At 37.5% G+C, this 17363-nt stretch overlaps 2 protein-coding genes across 3 annotated transcripts in view; one reads left to right on the top strand and one right to left on the bottom strand.

Annotated features, from left to right (window-relative positions):
- The window catches only part of stxbp1b (syntaxin binding protein 1b), a 39096-nt gene extending 24336 nt beyond the window's left edge, over window positions 1-14760 (bottom strand). The window contains exons 1-6 of the mRNA XM_040154910.1: window positions 14676-14760; window positions 8183-8287; window positions 2768-2817; window positions 2553-2634; window positions 1025-1101; window positions 602-680 (exon numbers count right to left, since the gene is read on the bottom strand). Coding sequence (XP_040010844.1) covers window positions 602-680; window positions 1025-1101; window positions 2553-2634; window positions 2768-2817; window positions 8183-8219 — 325 coding nt within the window. The 5' untranslated portion in view covers window positions 8220-8287; window positions 14676-14760. The remainder of the gene's footprint in view (window positions 1-601; window positions 681-1024; window positions 1102-2552; window positions 2635-2767; window positions 2818-8182; window positions 8288-14675) is intronic.
- Window positions 14689-17363, top strand: part of niban2b (niban apoptosis regulator 2b) — a 46538-nt gene continuing 43863 nt past the window's right edge. The window contains exon 1 of one of the 2 annotated variants that reach the window (XM_040154909.1): window positions 14689-15032. In XM_040154909.1, the coding sequence (XP_040010843.1) occupies window positions 14978-15032 (55 nt within the window). In that variant the 5' untranslated portion in view covers window positions 14689-14977. The remainder of the gene's footprint in view (window positions 15033-17363) is intronic. The other variant, XM_040154908.1, reaches the window with a different exon arrangement.

Below are 17363 nucleotides of genomic sequence, written 5' to 3'. Positions count from 1 at the left end.
ATTCATGGCAGAAGAAACCTTTTTTTGAGCCAGATGAATAGCCAACTTTGAAGTGCAGGAAAAATTACTGCTGCTGCTCTTTTCGACCAAGGTTGTATGTTAATTGGTGGAGCTTCAAGCTGCTTTGATTTTTGGTCTTTCTCAGTTTGGGGTCAATTCATGTTCACCACATTTTTGATAGGGTCTATACCCAGGTTTATTCAGATCCGGTCTGACTTTCCTTGGGTCCCTTTCAAATTCCGTCTCAGTACTTGAAAAATTAATTGAAGCATTTTGGATTCAGGTAGGTTTTCCATGGATCCGTGTGATTCAGGCTGTGTACACTAAGAAGTGAGTGGTGCCATTCGGACCTCATAATCAGTCAGTAGAATCAAATTGATGTGAATAGATGTGCCCTGGGTTCGGAACCCCCAATCAGTAGCCCCATTGGAACATTTTTTTTTAAGTATGGTATAAGGAAAAGCACACCCTAAAATGAAAATGGATATTGTGTATTTCAACATATATATTGAAAGCATATATGTTCAGGGAGTTTCTAGATTAACTTTGAGTGTGTAAATGTTCCATCTACATTTGGTTTGTGTGGAATGGATTTACTCACTGTCGGTGAAGAAGACGTGAGCTGCTCGGTACCTTGGAGACTGCGGGTCTCTGAAGTCATCAATCAGGCCCTCAACAGACTTAGACAGCAGAGTACAATGTTTTGTTTTATGAATTGATGTGAAAGTTTGGACAATTCATCATTCTGTTTACAAAGTTACTGGAAAGAAATATTTAATAAAATCCAGCATATTTCCTACTTTATCATAACATAGATTTTAAAAGAACAAGAATTGCAATCTTTATTGCCCTTGCCACACAAATTATCACACCCATTGGAATTGCATTTTGAAGTATGACTAAAAAAGTGGGATTACTCAGTTGCTAGACAAAATTTCAAAGTACTGTAGGATGAAGAAGTGAGAGGCTGTGGGTTCTGTAAAATAGAATTCTAAATAGCCTGCAGAGGAGCTGTATCATTTACCTCATCTGAGGGTGTGATCAGGTAGATGGCCTCCATGCTGGGTAGAGGCTCACGCCGCTTGTTTATGTCTTCTACAACTGAAGAGCACAGGAAAACAGTAATACTCAATACTCATCCATCCAGCTTGATTAAACTGGAACTATGCTCTCCGAGTTTGTAGTCTGTAGGACCCCCAGTTCAGAGCTTTAGTTGAGGGAACTTGGGAAAGTACGTCTTAATTTTGCCAGTTTACCTCTATGGAAGGATACAACAGGGCAGATCCTTAGGGTCAAATATAATCTTGTAAATCAAGTACGGTCATAAAATTTTCATTAAAAAAAAAGCCATACCTACTGCTCTTTGCTCTTTCACTGTCAGTGACCATTACCTACATGTTTATTTAATTTTAAATTCCTGCACAGAAGGGTTAACCAGTCATTCTATACACTTATAGACTATGCGACATTCATTACACCATTATTGTACTAAACATTTAAATGCTGTTCAATCCAAATGATTATTCTTTCTCTATGAAATAATTATGCTTTCTTAAAAGCACAGTTTGACATTGAGTGAAATATACTTTTTGCTTTCTTTGTAAGAGTGAGATTAGAAAAATTACACCAATTTATACCATGGCCACAGAGAATTTTCAACTCTGGTTGGCTTGAGGCTGTGGATTTAACTTCTAGGAACCATACTATAACTGGACATCTAATGACATATATGGATTCAATGTTTCTGTGTGTTTGTGACAGAAAGAGGGGCAGAGAGAGGCACTGTGTGTGATGGAAGGCGAGAGCACTGTGTGACCTGCTCTCCACTGGGAAGAGTGTTTATATAATATCATGTAGCAGAATGCCACAATATCCTCTATTCTTGAGACTGACAGCAATCAGTAAATTTCTCTTTCTCTCCTGATGTCAAAACTTGTCTAGTTAAAAATCGAATTTAGTTATGTGTGTAAATTAGTGACTGACATTGTTTAATTTGATAACATATGGCAATGGTTCTGTTGGCAATTGGCCATGGTATAAGTGGGATAATACCCAACAAGATGTACATTTCATGATTCTAATGGATGACTCAGGGGCTAAGAACCACCTGAAACAAAGCATCATCTATTACAATCATGAACGTACAACTTTCCAGTAATTATCCCTTCACTTAATGTCTGGGTGTTAAGTACGGAACTGGAATTGAAATGTTGTGAGCCTAGCTTAGCAAACAGGGGGAAACAGTTGGCCTGACTCTGTCCAAAGTGAAAAAATGCCTACCATAACCTGTAAAGCCGAGCAAGTAACACACTTTACATACACCAACAGAAATGTAAAAAAAAAAAAGACAGTGTGCTGTGTTATGAATAGTTACATGGAGGAACTTTTTCTTGACCAACCACAGCTTTGTCAACCCAGTGTCAGCGTTGGCACAATCAATTCTACAGTGCCCAAAATCAATGTCAAGTCAAATTTAACTACACTACATTTGGTTTAACTGACTTCAAAGCTACAGCTGCAGTGACCTGACGTGACCTGTTGGTTGTACTTACTGGTGATTCCCTCTGACATGATGTCTGTCATCTTACAGCAGGAGGAAACCATCCTCATACTCAACTTGTCCACCACCAGCACCTATAACACAGTTGCACAAAACAGGGGCTTTTATAAGAATTTTTGTTTGATGTTTTGGTTGATTTTATTATTATTCACCTCCAAAATTAGAGGGGATGATACAAAAACTGATCAGAATAAAAAGGACCATTACCTTCCATTTCCCTTTTTCTCTTGCCTTCTTGATGACATTGTTCATTATCTCTGTAAAGACAGAAAACATAATTACAGGTTATTCAAGGATCACTTTGATTTACCATAAACCGCATAATGTATGTATGAAAATGAAAATAACTATGAAAATGCAAAAATTGATGTTAGGCTTAATTGAAGTGAGCTATCGTGAATAAAGTTCCTTTTGATGTGACTCACATTCATTGTTAAAATCTGATTTTGTGTGAAAACATTTCTGCCAGTGTGTGGCACCACTCTTTTCCAATACACTTAAAAATGACAGAATGAAAAAAAACGAAAAAAATAAACGAAATGTCAGTATCTTGAAAAACGGATAAAAGTGATAGTCTATGTTAAACCTGATCCATTTCTAACTGTACTTCTGCCTCAACACATTATAAAGCACTTCACCCACAACTGAACTATGGGCTACACAGAATAACTATACAGCAGTCAGCTGTTTGAGTAAACATACATTTAAACATATTTTGCAAATAAATATAATGTGTAAATGTGTAATGTTGACTTCAACACTGTTGGATTAAACCAGGTAGGCCCAGGGCAAAAACAATCAGTACTGATCTCCCCATGTCTCCCACTCTCTGTGCACTCTGTATGTAATAGTTGGTGATAAGTAATTAGTTTGTGAAAACTTAAGAAAAATGTATTTAGTAAGATGCACCATCGCAGTACAGTATATCATTTCAGTTTATAATGTCACACTGCAAAAAAAGCTGGAATAATTACAGATGATGTAAGGTTTCTCTAAAATGGTAATAATTTTCTTAACATAATGTGGCAAGAGGATTTGACGCATGCATGATTCTGTCCGTATCTCTCAGTTTTCTCAGATACCTGTATCCTGGCCAAGTATATCCAAATATCATCTCATCTCCACTGGAAGAGCTCAAGGAAAACAAACCTGAAAATAGGTTGAAAAACCCGAATACTGAGCTCTCAATGTGACAGCCCAGATAAAAAGTAACTTTACATATTGAACACACATGTACAATCTCATGATAGGCTGACTGTACAAATCCTTTTTCACAAGGAGAAAAAAAAAGACCTACACAGCTGCAGTATAACTGGACAGCAGGAAAACAGAGAGACAAAGGGAGAAGATGGTCCTCTCATGAGGAAATGTATAGCAGTTCACAGCTCACAGCAGCAAAATATTACCATAGATACAGTGTAATTTAATATAATCGATAATAGAGGATTGAACTAATTAGAGAGAGAATTACATAGGGAGACGAGTCAGTTGCTGAGGTGTGAATACAGTATTTCACAACCCCCTGTCTGTTGTGTTGATGAGCAGCGTCCCAATTTTCTTCACTGGGGATTTAAGCGCCTGTCCAGTCTGTCAAACCGAACATGAAGGGCCCACTGCAATCACTGCCTCTAATCTGCTCCCAATCCTCTTACCCCATCCACCACTCCCCACCACTATTTCTGGGCCGTTTCTGTGTCAGCGGATGTGACGTCACGCGGAAGCAGCATCACTCTCACATACATACACACACACACACACGCGCACGCACGCGCACACACACACACACACACACACACACACACACACACACACACACACACACACACACACACACACACACACACACATACACACACAGACAAACAAACACTCATCATCCAAAATAACTCAAAATGTCCTGTTTCCACAGAGGGCCAGGGAGACATTTTACATGATATGATATGATGTCATAAGGACATCCTCATGACATTGAGGACATGTGACAAAAGTGATGTTAGTCACAGATTTAAGGAAATGTTTATATGATTTATCACTAAACATTTCCATAGAGGTGAACCAGATATTTCAAAACCCACAGTCTCCAGTCAGTCAGACCCTGCTATCTGAGGAAAGCTAGTAATGCTGGTAAATGATGTATAAATCAGTGAATGGTCCTGTTTATCCAATTAGTCAACAGGATTAAGTGGAAGTGTTGTGAAAGAATGGGACACCTGACAAGCAGCTTTCAAAAGCAGGATAAACAATAACAGGTTGCTGCTGCTGCTGCAGCAGATACAGTAGATCTCTCTAATCTAATCAGCAACATACTGAAGGTAAAGCAGACACGATGGAAGAGGAGATTGTACTGTTCATTGACACGCTAGTTAAAACAATGTCTGTTTTACTGTAATCTCTACAACCGTGGCACAAGACCGCTGTGTCAATACTGAATGAAAAACGGTCAGAATCGACATACCATTCTTTTCAAATAGGAGGGTCTGTAAAAACCAACACACACGTTATCTAGAATATTATATATTCTCTTTAATAAAACCTGCAATCATAAAAATGTTTAAGTCCATTTCTGCGAGTAAAAGACAAAGAATAGATGGGAAAAAATTGCATGCTACAAATTAAGAATACTCTGGCTAAGTTGAGATATTAGAGAGACTCTATTCCAAAATTCTTATTTTATTTTTTTTTCAATATTTTGACTTAATATATCATAACTATTCAGTAGATTTAAAATTCTGTATAACCAGCTATCCAATGACACCTAGTGTATAGTGACTATATGTATTTGCATTGGTCCATTTTGACGCTAATGAAGACACGGTAGTGTTGAAACATTGGGCTGTTTGCACTCCTAGAGGCTACAAATCAGTCAGTGTGCTTCAGTTCTTTTATGTTTTTTCCGTAGTCTGGCAGTGAACTTTTTGCAGATACATTCAACACAAATGTTCCTCGTTATGTTGTTATAAATGTAATCTGGGTAGCATTACACTTCTTACAAAACATATTTGCAAATTAGTTTTCTACAAACACAAATGCATAAATAATATGCATCCTGTGTCATAAAATAATACAAAATTATCAGATTACATTGGGATTTTGTTTCACTTCACTATCAGTGATACTGTGTCAACTCAGATCTCTGGACTCAATTATTACTTCTTCATAAATAAAGTTGCATTACAGCCATTTTATTGTTTTTTCAACAGGCAGGCAACTTCCTTGGGACCCCAGGCACTCAGGGACCCTTCAGGGGAGATTCTGCATTACCTGTAGAGGGGCCCAGTGTCAAAATGCATATAGTGCATTTTCCTAAATATACTTGTGTTTAACCAAATTACCAAACACAGGGGTCATTAGAGCCCCAAAGCAAATTTTTGCCTTGGGGCAAAAACCTGGCCATGGACCTGGAATTATATTCCAATAATGCCTATGACCTTAGAAATCCCTGGCAAACCTTTGCATCTTATTATCAAAGTGACAAGTAGTCATCAGTAATAGTTTATTAGCACTGAATGAATGCCACTGTTTCTTCAGTTTGGACTGAGTTCGTACAAATGCATTCCTTAAAAAGTTGCCACTTGTTTGGAAAAAAAAAAACTCTTGATACAACAGGACAGGTCTTCTTCTCCTTCTTCTGTATTTTAGTTTTTGATTTTTTTTTTAAATAAAAGTGCCATGAAAATTGGTATTTTTGCAGGGAACCTGCCTAACTTTTATTACTCTAAAACTGATCAGATGACACATTTCTGCATTAGCCACAACCGAGTGAGTCCCTGTTCCCTCAACAGCATCTGTCAGCATCTAGTAAATGACATCTAGTAGTAAATATTGAATATGTTTCTGGGGGGATCTGCCAACTGATAACTTGATCTGTTAACTACTTGCTACAGCAAAAATGATTTATCACAACAGGGCTTGTAATGATTCAAAACTATAGAATATACTTTGGGAGTAAATTTTTCCTTTTCCTGATTGATCCCTGAGATTTCCACAAGTTTCACATCAGTATGAATTCGTTCAACAACCTGCGTCAAGCAGAAAAATTTCCACCAACAAATACTGAAACCAGAAATATCATCGAACATTGCAGAGAGATCACTCGGTATTATATCATGAAATAAGTTCAAATCTAGATCTAGATTATAGAGTACAGTATAGTAAGTGGCATTTTGAAATTTGTTGCTATACACTGTACATCTGTCTCCCATAGAAAAGGCCTATAAATGTTGTAACGCTTTATAGTTACAAGCAATTAACAAGCTTTTGAGTTGGCAAGTTGTAAACAATCACTTTGACCAATTGGTTGCTGTGACTATTTATCCTCTAAGATTGCAGAAGATCTGGACCAAAATAAATAAATGAACACCGTATTAAACATTTATTAATTGACTACAAATATTAATAACTGCCTTATTACCAAAAAAAAAAAGGGATAAACACCAGCCAATGAAATTCACAACCTAGACACCCAAAATGTGTTCTTATAGACATCATAGAGCGGACTTAAAGTGTTTGTAATGTAGAGTGTTTATCAATAATTATTAATCATTAGTAAATCCATTATTTTTATAATTTGTTAAACCCTAATAAAAGAGTGTCTTAGTAGAAAGACGCACCATTTAATCTAACACTGAGACAATGGAAATGGAAAAAGGTCATGCTTAACTTTAAGTCCCCCTATTTAGCATTTATTAGCAGTAGATGAACAGTTAATAACTGTTTATTACGCACTATAATGTAGTTGTAAGCAGAGATAAGGAAATTTCAAGTGTTTATTAATGTACAGTAATTTTCAAAAATTATACATTCTTCTTGAGAGACATATTTTATAGTATTACAACTGTGTTTGACTATAATGTCTTTCACTGTCTTGTCATACAGCGGCCTTCAGTGTACTCATCTTTAGTTCGCGAGAGCTTCACATTTGCTTGAGAGGCGATCGTCTCAACGCACGTGTCTCTCTATCATAATATATTACAATAATGACCACATAATGTTTCATAAAGGACAAGTGTGTACAGCTGACAGTGGAAACAGACACTTGTTTGGTTGGTACTGGGGCAGTCGGACCTTTCCTCCCGCACCTCTCCTCTTCCCTCTGACAATGATGTCACAGTACTTAATCCGCACAGGCAAAGATTAGCGAGGCTGGATTTACACCAGACCAGGACTCCGTGCTCTTATACTCCAGACAAAACCACAATAACGAGTCAGTGAACACAGAAACTTCAACCAGAGTCTTAACAGAACGCCGCCTAACAGCTCCGTATTAGTATAGTCCATCTCATTGACAATCAAATCTGGAGAAGCATCCATTTGGCGAGCTGCATGGCTCGGGTTGTGTTTGTGCTTCTTCAGCGCATAATTTAAAAGAAGTGTCACCAGGAGCGACACCGGGAGCTGCATTGGGCTATATTACCACCAGTAATCAGGAAACTGACACAACGCAAGGCGCGCTCATATCTCACATTGAAGGTTTGGTCATGGGGATAGCCCCTCATGCCTGTACAATACTTTACATTTCTCTTGCATAAGAATGATTAAATCCGCCGTCAGTGGCAGCCTGTGTCAACATGCTGGTATAGCAAAAGGAGAAATATTCTTATGGGTAAAATGAACAGTTCTTACTTTCTCCAACAATGGCTTTTAGTCCAAGTGGTGCCATGATGAGCCCTCTGCTGCGCGTCCTGCTCTCCACAGAAAACTGAGCGGTGCCACTGTTCTGTCAAGCTCCTAAAAATAAGCCACACATTTCCGTTCCAATTACAGTCAAAATAAAAGCCGTCGGCTATGAAATGACGACACATTTTTGTAAATTTGTTAACACTCAGTTCTCAATACTGAGTCATTTTTTTCAAAACTCTTTACATAGTCAGCACAGCAAAGGTCAATGTGGACTAAACTGTGAATCACTTTCCATTGCCTTGACATTAAATGCAATCAATCACCACATCTTTCAAAGTTCATGCAGTGTTTTTCTCACTCAAACTCGTCCACAACCTAAAGTCTGTGCCACCTACTATTGTAAAAACCAATACATTTTTGTTAAAAAACTAACATAACATAAAATTACTGCAAATTAATACATTCTGTGACATTTACATCCAAAAAAAAACAGGAAAAATAAAAAATGAATAAACCAACCACAGCTGGATTTTAATTAAGCATCTACTCGGGTGATTGTGCTTTCCAGTTTCATGCGATCTAGTAAACGGGCAAGTCTTTGAAATTGTTTTTTTCAGTGAACATACTGTAGGTTCAGCCAGATACAGACAGATGGCTGGCAGAAGAGGATGACTGTCCGTGAGAATTAGAGGAGTATGTGTGGTGAGCGACAGCTGAGAGGATGAAGACCCCGAGCTGCAGTTTTAGATTATATTAGAGCTAATATGATTGATCCTGTCAAAGACCATTGTTTATCAATGAAAGAGGCGGGCCTGAGAGTGCAGCCAAATCTGCAATCAACAGCAGCATTGAGTCTCCAAACATTCTGGCAAACCAATAGGTAACATGTATTCTTCTAGAGCATCTGACTGAACTGCATATTTCAGTAGAACTGTATTTTTGATTGTTTCTGTATTTGTGCTTTAAGACCCAGTGCTTACTTCCCAAAGGGGCAACAGTAAGGATTTTCACTGCCGAACAGGAAACTGCAGTTGCTGATATGGTCATAACCAACAAGACAATAAAGCTTAGAGAAATTCGGGACACTGTTAGCAGACACAAAGGCCGACAATATTTGGAAATGTTGAAAGTGGAATTCCAAGAGTACTCAAAAAACAAATAAGAAAGAGGCAAATGTGCACTGATCGAGCTCAGATACCAATATGTAATAAGTAAGCTGAAACAATCCATTAATTTTTAGATAAAATGTACAGTCCTGGCTGAAATTATTGGTACCCCTGAATTTTAAGCACAGAATTTAGAATATCTTCAGAAATAAATGCAAGTTAACCAATTTTGTATAATCAGAATATTTAAAAAAATGTCCAAATTTACTGAACAACAACAAAAAAATGCTTTTATATAGTGAAATAAAAAATACAGACATAAAATGTACACTTGACACAATTATCAGCACCCTTTCAATTAACTTAAATTAGTTCCTTAAACAAAATAAAAAACAAATAAGACTCACCTGTTCTTAATTTTCAGTGTTCACATGAACAGAATGAGCCAGTTAATGATGGTTTTACTCCAGTTTCGACAAGAAATCTGTCTGAGAACATCAGAAATGTTATTATCAAACAATATAACAATTCCAAAGGCTACAAGGCAATCGCCAAAGATCTTGAAATCCCTGTTTCAACAGTTCATAATGTTAATAGGTTTCACAGTCATAAAAACTGTTAGGACTCTTCCAGGAAGTGGTGCTAAAATGAAACTCAATGAGCGAAGTCTGTTAAGGTTGATGCAGATTATGGAAAAAACACCACGCAAGACATCTAAAGAGCTTCAGGCTAGATATGGAGCAATCTGGAGTGGTGGTTTCAGCCCGTGCTTTACGCCAGACGCTAAACCAAGTAGGGCTCCATGGACAAAGGCCAAGGAGGACACCACTATTGACAGAAAGGCACAAAAAGGCATACATCTAACGATTGCAAAAACTTTAATAGATGAGCCACAGTCTTTCTGGGATAATGTTCTATGAATAGATGAAACCAAAGTAGAGCTGTTTGGGAATGTAGTGTATCAGTTTGTTTATAGGCAGCGAAATTAAGTCCATAAGGAAATAAAGACCCACATACAGTAAAACATGGTGGGGGTTCTATCATGCTGTGGGGCTTCTTTGCTGCCTCCGGTACTGGAGGCATTTAATGTATCAAAGGAATGATGAAATCAGAAGATTACCGAGGCATTTTAGAGCAAAATGTGTTGCCCAGTGTCAGAAAGCTAGGTTTGAGGCAACGGTCTTTGGGTCTTTCAGCAGCACAACGACCCAAAGCAGACATCCAGTCACACGAAAGAATGGTTGAAAAGGAAAAGATGGACTATTTTAAACTAAACTGAGTCCTGACCTGAATCCCATTGAAAACCTTTGGAGAGAGCTGAAAGCTGCCATTTCAAAAAGGACTCCTGCAAACATAAAAGAGCTTGAACACATAGCAATGGAAGAGTGGTAGAAACTACCAGCAGACAGCTGCAAGAAGCTTCTAGATGTCTAGAAGAAAGTTTGAGGCAGTCATTGTTGCCAAAGGTTCTGAAACCAAGTATTAGTGAAGGGTGCCAATAACTGTGTCTGGGGTACATTTTGTTTTGGTATTATTTCACTATTATGCAGGTTTTGTTTTATTATTTCCTTTTGTTCAGTAACCTTGGATATTTTATTAAAATCTTCTGATTATACAAAATTGGTTAATTTGCATTTATTTCTGAATATATTCTAAATTCTGTACTTAAAAATCAGGGGTGCCAATAATTCCAGGAAACTACTGTAATGGTGTAACTCTCATGTTTCCTTGTGGATTTATTATAGAGAGTCATGCAGCTTGAAGCCAGGCCAACACCCCACATAATCATCTTTGTGGATGAGGCTGATTTCAAGTTTGCCAAAACAGGCTGGTAGGGAAGAAATGTGATTGGAAAAAGAGTAACAGTGGATTTCCCAGGCCAGAGGGTGCCAACATCACAATGTGCACAGCCATATCTTCTGATGGTCTGCTGTTACGTAAACCGTTAATTGGGCCTCACAACAATGCCCGCTTCATTTCATTACTTGATGACCCCTATAAAAGACTTGTACCAGGTGAGGAAAGAGGGCAGGCGAGACAGAATCCAGAACATTTTGTAATTGTATGGGACACTGTGGTGTTTCACTGCTCTCTTCCCGTCAGCGGAATCTTGGTTCATGCCAAATAAATAAAGACAAGATACTTCAAAAACAATAGTGATCGATAATGTAATACCTCCTGTTGTTAGTGTTATTTTGGGTCAGTGTGTCTGAGTGACAAAGTTTTCTTGTTTGGAGACAAATGTTGTCAGTGTTTTGTTACAAGTGTTGATCCTGAGATGTGTATGAAGTGTTTTGGTTGCATTAGTGCGTTTTGGATTTGAGCTGCATGTTGGTAAAGAGAACTGTGTGAAAGATTTTTAAAAATGAACTCAGTAGAGAGCAATGTGGGTCACCAGTTGCAAAATGCTGTGAATAAAATGTAAATTTAATACATAAATAGACAAACTCAAATAAACACAATGACTAAATGATTCAACAGGGAGGTTACATATGTGGAAATATGAACATTTTGTTAAGTATGGAAGTTTATTTTTGATCCTAGGATCAATATGTGTCACAAAATTATTTTATCTCAAAGTCCACTTTTTGGCTTTTCTTGAGGTTTCAAATGCATCTTACTGACTTCATCAAAAAAGGGAACTGGTTGAGGTGTCATGATGTGACCTAATTATAGAACTTCAGTCACATGATAACAGGTGGACATAGATGGAAGGGAGGCCCGTGTATCTTAAGAATACCAATAAGATGTTCAGATACATTAAGATCTCTGCTGCTACACACTAAAGACACGACCCCCCTGAGAGGAAGATTAGAATGGTGTGTGAAATCACGTCATCATGACATCATATGCGGCAAAGGTAGTGAAACAGCAAGGACCCTGGCAAGGACATGAATGAACAGCAGAAACAGATGACATTAGTTGTCTGTCAACACCAGACAAAACCACTCACAGCAACCGCTGGAAATTCGATTTAGCAGTCTATATGCAACTGAAATGGCTGATGACAGTTTGGTAGTAAACCACGCTACAGCCTTTCAACATAATAACAGTTATTGATAACACGACGAAATGAAACATGGAAAAAAGAAAACATGTATGGAAATATGACTAGTTTGGAATTTACAGTACAAAACCATGTTGTGCAGGTGTGCATAGCTGGCTGTTCAAATAAACATACAGAGCAAAGACACACCCAGAGCAAAATGCACACTTGCACATCAAAATGTAGATGTATGCCCCTGCTAGAAGATAGGCACATGCAACCACACATGTAAATTTGATGAAGTGAATACTTCATCAAATTTTTTTTTTACTACAAAAATACTTTGTGCGTCTGTTCTACTTTTACTAAATCAAAGACAAGAGGAAATACTGAGATCATAATTTGCATGAAATTAAAGTTTTACTTTGAGGAAGTGAAATTTCAAAGTGAAACTGAGTTTTCACACAGTTTTTTGTGTACTGCTTGTATTGTTCGTTTTTAGATGACTAATGTGTTTCAAGATTTAAGCTATCCTGACAGCAGGCACTGGAGCCATGTTTCATCTCACCGGAAAATCATGTGGAACATTGTGCCACAGTTATTGCATCAGTTAAATTCAAAATGCCAGTTTCACAATTTTTCAGGCATTTTGGTGGGTTAATATTTGGAGTCATTTAATTAGATTGTTTAACAGTATACATTGCAGCACTAATTCTGCTGCTGAATGCATATCAGTAGGTATTCTCACAACAGATGATCGTTTATAGGGTTTTATTTTGAAGATAGAAGGTCAAAACCAGAAACCCAGTGCATGTTATTCAGTTCTGACTTTATGTAACAGAATGAAATAATGAAATTTAATAAAATAAACAAATAAAAGTAAATAAATACATATTTTTAAAACATATTTAATCTTAAATATAGGTAAAATATATATTAGAATTCCATGCTGCAGCTGTTCAAAGCTGGTGCTACATTTTCTGAACATCTGCTGCAGAGAGCAGGTTAGTAATGCATGAAGGAGATGCGCAGCGCAGAGTGGGACATCAAAAACTTCTCCCTGGTGTCTAACAGAAATATGGCCAAGGATATGGCAGTATAGCCTATTATCTAGGAGCTGACTTCAGATAATTCCAGAAAAGAGTGACTGGGATTTGCTGTCCATAAGAGGGCAGCAAAGGAGAAGTGAACAGAATATCAGCTCTTTAAGTCAGAGGAGGAGAGCAAAGCAAAGAGCTCTCACTCTTTTTGAGGAAAAATATAATTGCAAACTTGTCTCCACAATGTTTCTCTAAGCGATTTTTTTGTTTCAATGTTCATGTTTTTTATATATTTTGAAATATTCACATTTTAAAAATGTGTGTGTCTATATGAAACCCAGCCTCTTACATTTTAATCTTCCAGTGAAAGGACTAATAATAACCAGACAGACATTGCTGGATTCCTGTTGGAGAAGCCTGGTTAATGACCTCAGGAGAAACACAGAAGTATATAGACATATAAACACACCATATAAATTATGTGTTGCAACAGTTTTCAGCAGAGGCCTTATTAACTATATCAAAGCACTGGCTTCTTGTTGAAGTAGAGAGCAGAATTTTAATTTGCAGCATTGCCAGATAACTGTAAACCATGCACCTAGGGGCCCGAGGCAAAAATGAGCTGTGGGGTCATTTTTAGTTTAGATTTTTAAAATTCAGTGATGCATGTTCTTAACTGACAATCTTTGGTTGACTGAAACTTCCGGATTTCTAGGAGGAGTAACTGAACTACAGTTAGTGTTTTTGGAGTTTTTTCTTGATAATGTGGTAAATACACCACAATTTTAGTCTCCTCAAATGTAATTCAAAAACTCTATGTTACCTGTGCCTTTGTTTGATTGTTTGATTTTCTCTATAGCACTTTCATTTATTTTATTACATGTAGGACAACATATCAATTCTATTTCATTTCATTTTGACTGTAATTAATTTAATGCAAACATGCTCTTAGTAGTCAGCATCATTATTTTGTTTTTTGTTTTTGTTGTTTGTTCGAAATAACAGACCACCAGTGGTGGCATCTGGCATATTGTACAAGTTATGAACATGACTGGATTAACATGGGGCATTATGGTAATGCCCCCCACCCCGCGTAATTTCAATACTTTTAAGACCAAAAACTAAATATATACTCGTGGCAGTGTGGAGAAGGATTTGGAGCACCAAATAAACCTTCATGAGTGATAAAACAGAAAAGTTGCTATAATTGAACAGTTAACGGTAAAAATAATTTATGAAAAATCCAAATAACTCAAACATTTTTAGACTGTATCTACTGACCTCTACTGACCTCAGTATTTTTCAAACCCTGGCTAGAACCCTGGTGAAGAGGCTGGTGTTGGTATGACATTTTCCCCACATACCTTGAACGCACCGTCAGTGGAAAGTGGGAGTTCCTCTCCTACTGTGAAGGAGGGTGTGTCTCGCCGAGAAATAGGCGTCTGTTTGTTACTCGGTCGACTTTTTTGTCTTCCCCAACCACCTTGCCCTGAGTTTTTGCCACCGCCCGTCTCTGCTACCAACTTCAGTCAGTTCGGGTTATGCTGTAGACGAGGTGAGAGGGCTTCTATGTCTACACTTCTCTAATCGGATTTCCTGCGTTTTTCTTAAAGACTAGTTGGAGACCTGCAGTGGAGTCAATCTGTGACTTTGAGTTTCATCCACCATGGGGGATGTAATTTCCAGTCACCTGGATGAAGCCAAACGGGAGATTATCACAGGTGAGGAGCAGTCTGTGGAGGTTTGTTTGGTGCGTGCTGCTCTTGGCGTTTTGGCACATGTGCGTTTTTACGCAGCGGCCACCATCTGAGAGAGTCTACATAATTTCAGAGAAATGACAATGAGAGTCATTTTACCAGGATGTTAGTGTGGCTCTGGCACTTCCTACTGGTTTTTAACAAACTAAAGGTGTCTTTTATAGGCTGCTTTATTCGCCTGTGGTATCAATATTGATCTTCTGTTGCACTAAACGCGAGGTACCATATGCATGGTAGCAGGGCAAGGGACCGGATTTTTATAGGACTGGGTCATAAATCTCTTCAACCCTCTCCCCGCCCCCGCAGATAGCAGATATAAAGCAATTTCACGTTTATCCTCATTTTAAAATAGTCAATGTCCCAGAGTTTCCCCAACCTCATGGTCTAAAAGCTGCTTTCTGAGAGCTTCTTATTTTCCCATAAATGAATTTCTTATGAGAAAAGTTGTTGTATTTCTTCATTTTTCTTGGCCTGAAAATGGTCAAATGTACTAGCATCAAATATAAAGAATATTGTACACGCCCTTTTTTTTTAAAAATCCACAAAGTATAACTTTACATTATAAGATGTAAACTAAACTTAGGTCCCCAAATTTCCAGAAAAAAAATAGTGTCAACATGACCTCTGTGGTAGCGACAGCTGATTGTTTCAGTATCACATTAGTATCATTAGTGTTATTAGGAAATAGATCCGTTCGTTGTATGCATAGGCAATATACGATTTTTGTTATTTCCCTAGAATCTGAGTCATGTTTGTATTTGTTATATTTCTGGATGTGAAGTGCATTTCCTTTAATGTTTGTGCTTTCTTGTATGTATGTTGTTCTTAGGGGCTACCACATTATTATTTTCATTATCAATTAATCTGCCTTTAAGTTTCTGTCATGTCCTGTCAGATAATGCTGAAAAATGCCCATCACAATATCTATCTATCTATCTATCTATCTATCTATCTATCTATCTATCTATCTATAATCGATTAATCGTGATTAGTGTAGTTAATCACTTGATTTATGAAATACCAAAAAGTTGTAAATTTCTCACAACCACAATTTTCTAAAACCCAATGTGACATCTGAAAATGTTACGTTTTGTCCGACCAGTAGTTCAGAATCCAAAGATATCCTAGTTACTTTTGCATTTGGCAAAGAAAAGCAGGATATTCTCACAAATGCCTGGAACTAAAGAATTTTTACTTGAAAAATTATATAAAATGATTAATCAATTATCAAAATAGTTGCAGATTATTTTTCTGTCAAAAAACTAGTTCAGGCAGCAAAAGAATAAGTTTTGCTCTATTGGGCTTCAATTATTCCAAATTCAGGTCAAGTTTCAGAGTGAGTGGTCTATTAGAAAAAAACTGAAGATATTTGTCCGATAGCTTCATTTCTGTGGAGCACGGGTGGAGCTGCAGCCCTGCCCTGGCTATTGACTTTATCAATCTATTAACCCAGGTTAACTTCACTCGCATGGTCATTTGGACTCTGATCTCACTTTAAACAATATGCTGACAAGGCCCAGCCCTCTGATCCTTTATCCTGAGATGCTGAACTGAGACATTTTAGTAGGCAAAGTGGGAAATTAATGCATTTGCCTAGCAGCCGCGTTGATTTGCAGTTTCTAACCATTTTCACTCTTTCAGTCATCAAACTAAGATAGGAAAAGAACCCTAAAAAGATAGCGGCTGCACCCTTATAAGCCTCAGTTCTTATAAATAAGAATCTGGTCCTGTTATTTGGTTTGTTAGAACTTGTTCAGTTATACTGTAAATTAATGTGGTAATCTTGAAGATTAAACTTCTCAAATGTAAAAGTGTTTTATGTCAAGCAGCCATAAAAGAAGTTAGCCTAAATAAAATAGTATGAAATTGGCAAAAATGTGATTCAAAATCAGCAAGTATCTCATCAAAGAAATCATAGAGAAGACTGAATTGTTCAGTTGGTTGGTAACAAAGAGTGATACCAAATACCCAGCCCCAAGGTTTGATTACCAACAAAACTGGGAACTACCCTTTGGCCCAATACTCTCAGGGGCCACAGAGACCCCTTGTTGACGGTGTGGCAATTTAACTATTAGCATAATAAACACAACAGGATACATATACAATGCAAAGAAAATGGGAAGAACTGGGGGATCAACAGGGGCTCAAGGCTCAATTTTGCAATTTTGTGTACTTTCTGTACAATTCTGTATTTTAATATTTTCAAAATTATGTCTTGAACATGTAGATCCACTGACCTTTCTGTGTTACATTGACTTTCCACCCTTGATTTCTGCGTTAGGTTTTAGATGCATA

The sequence above is a fragment of the Xiphias gladius genome, chromosome 19 (genome assembly GCF_016859285.1).
Source record: "Xiphias gladius isolate SHS-SW01 ecotype Sanya breed wild chromosome 19, ASM1685928v1, whole genome shotgun sequence".
NCBI lineage: Eukaryota > Metazoa > Chordata > Actinopteri > Istiophoriformes > Xiphiidae > Xiphias > Xiphias gladius.
This window is presented reverse-complemented; position numbering and strand designations above follow the sequence as displayed.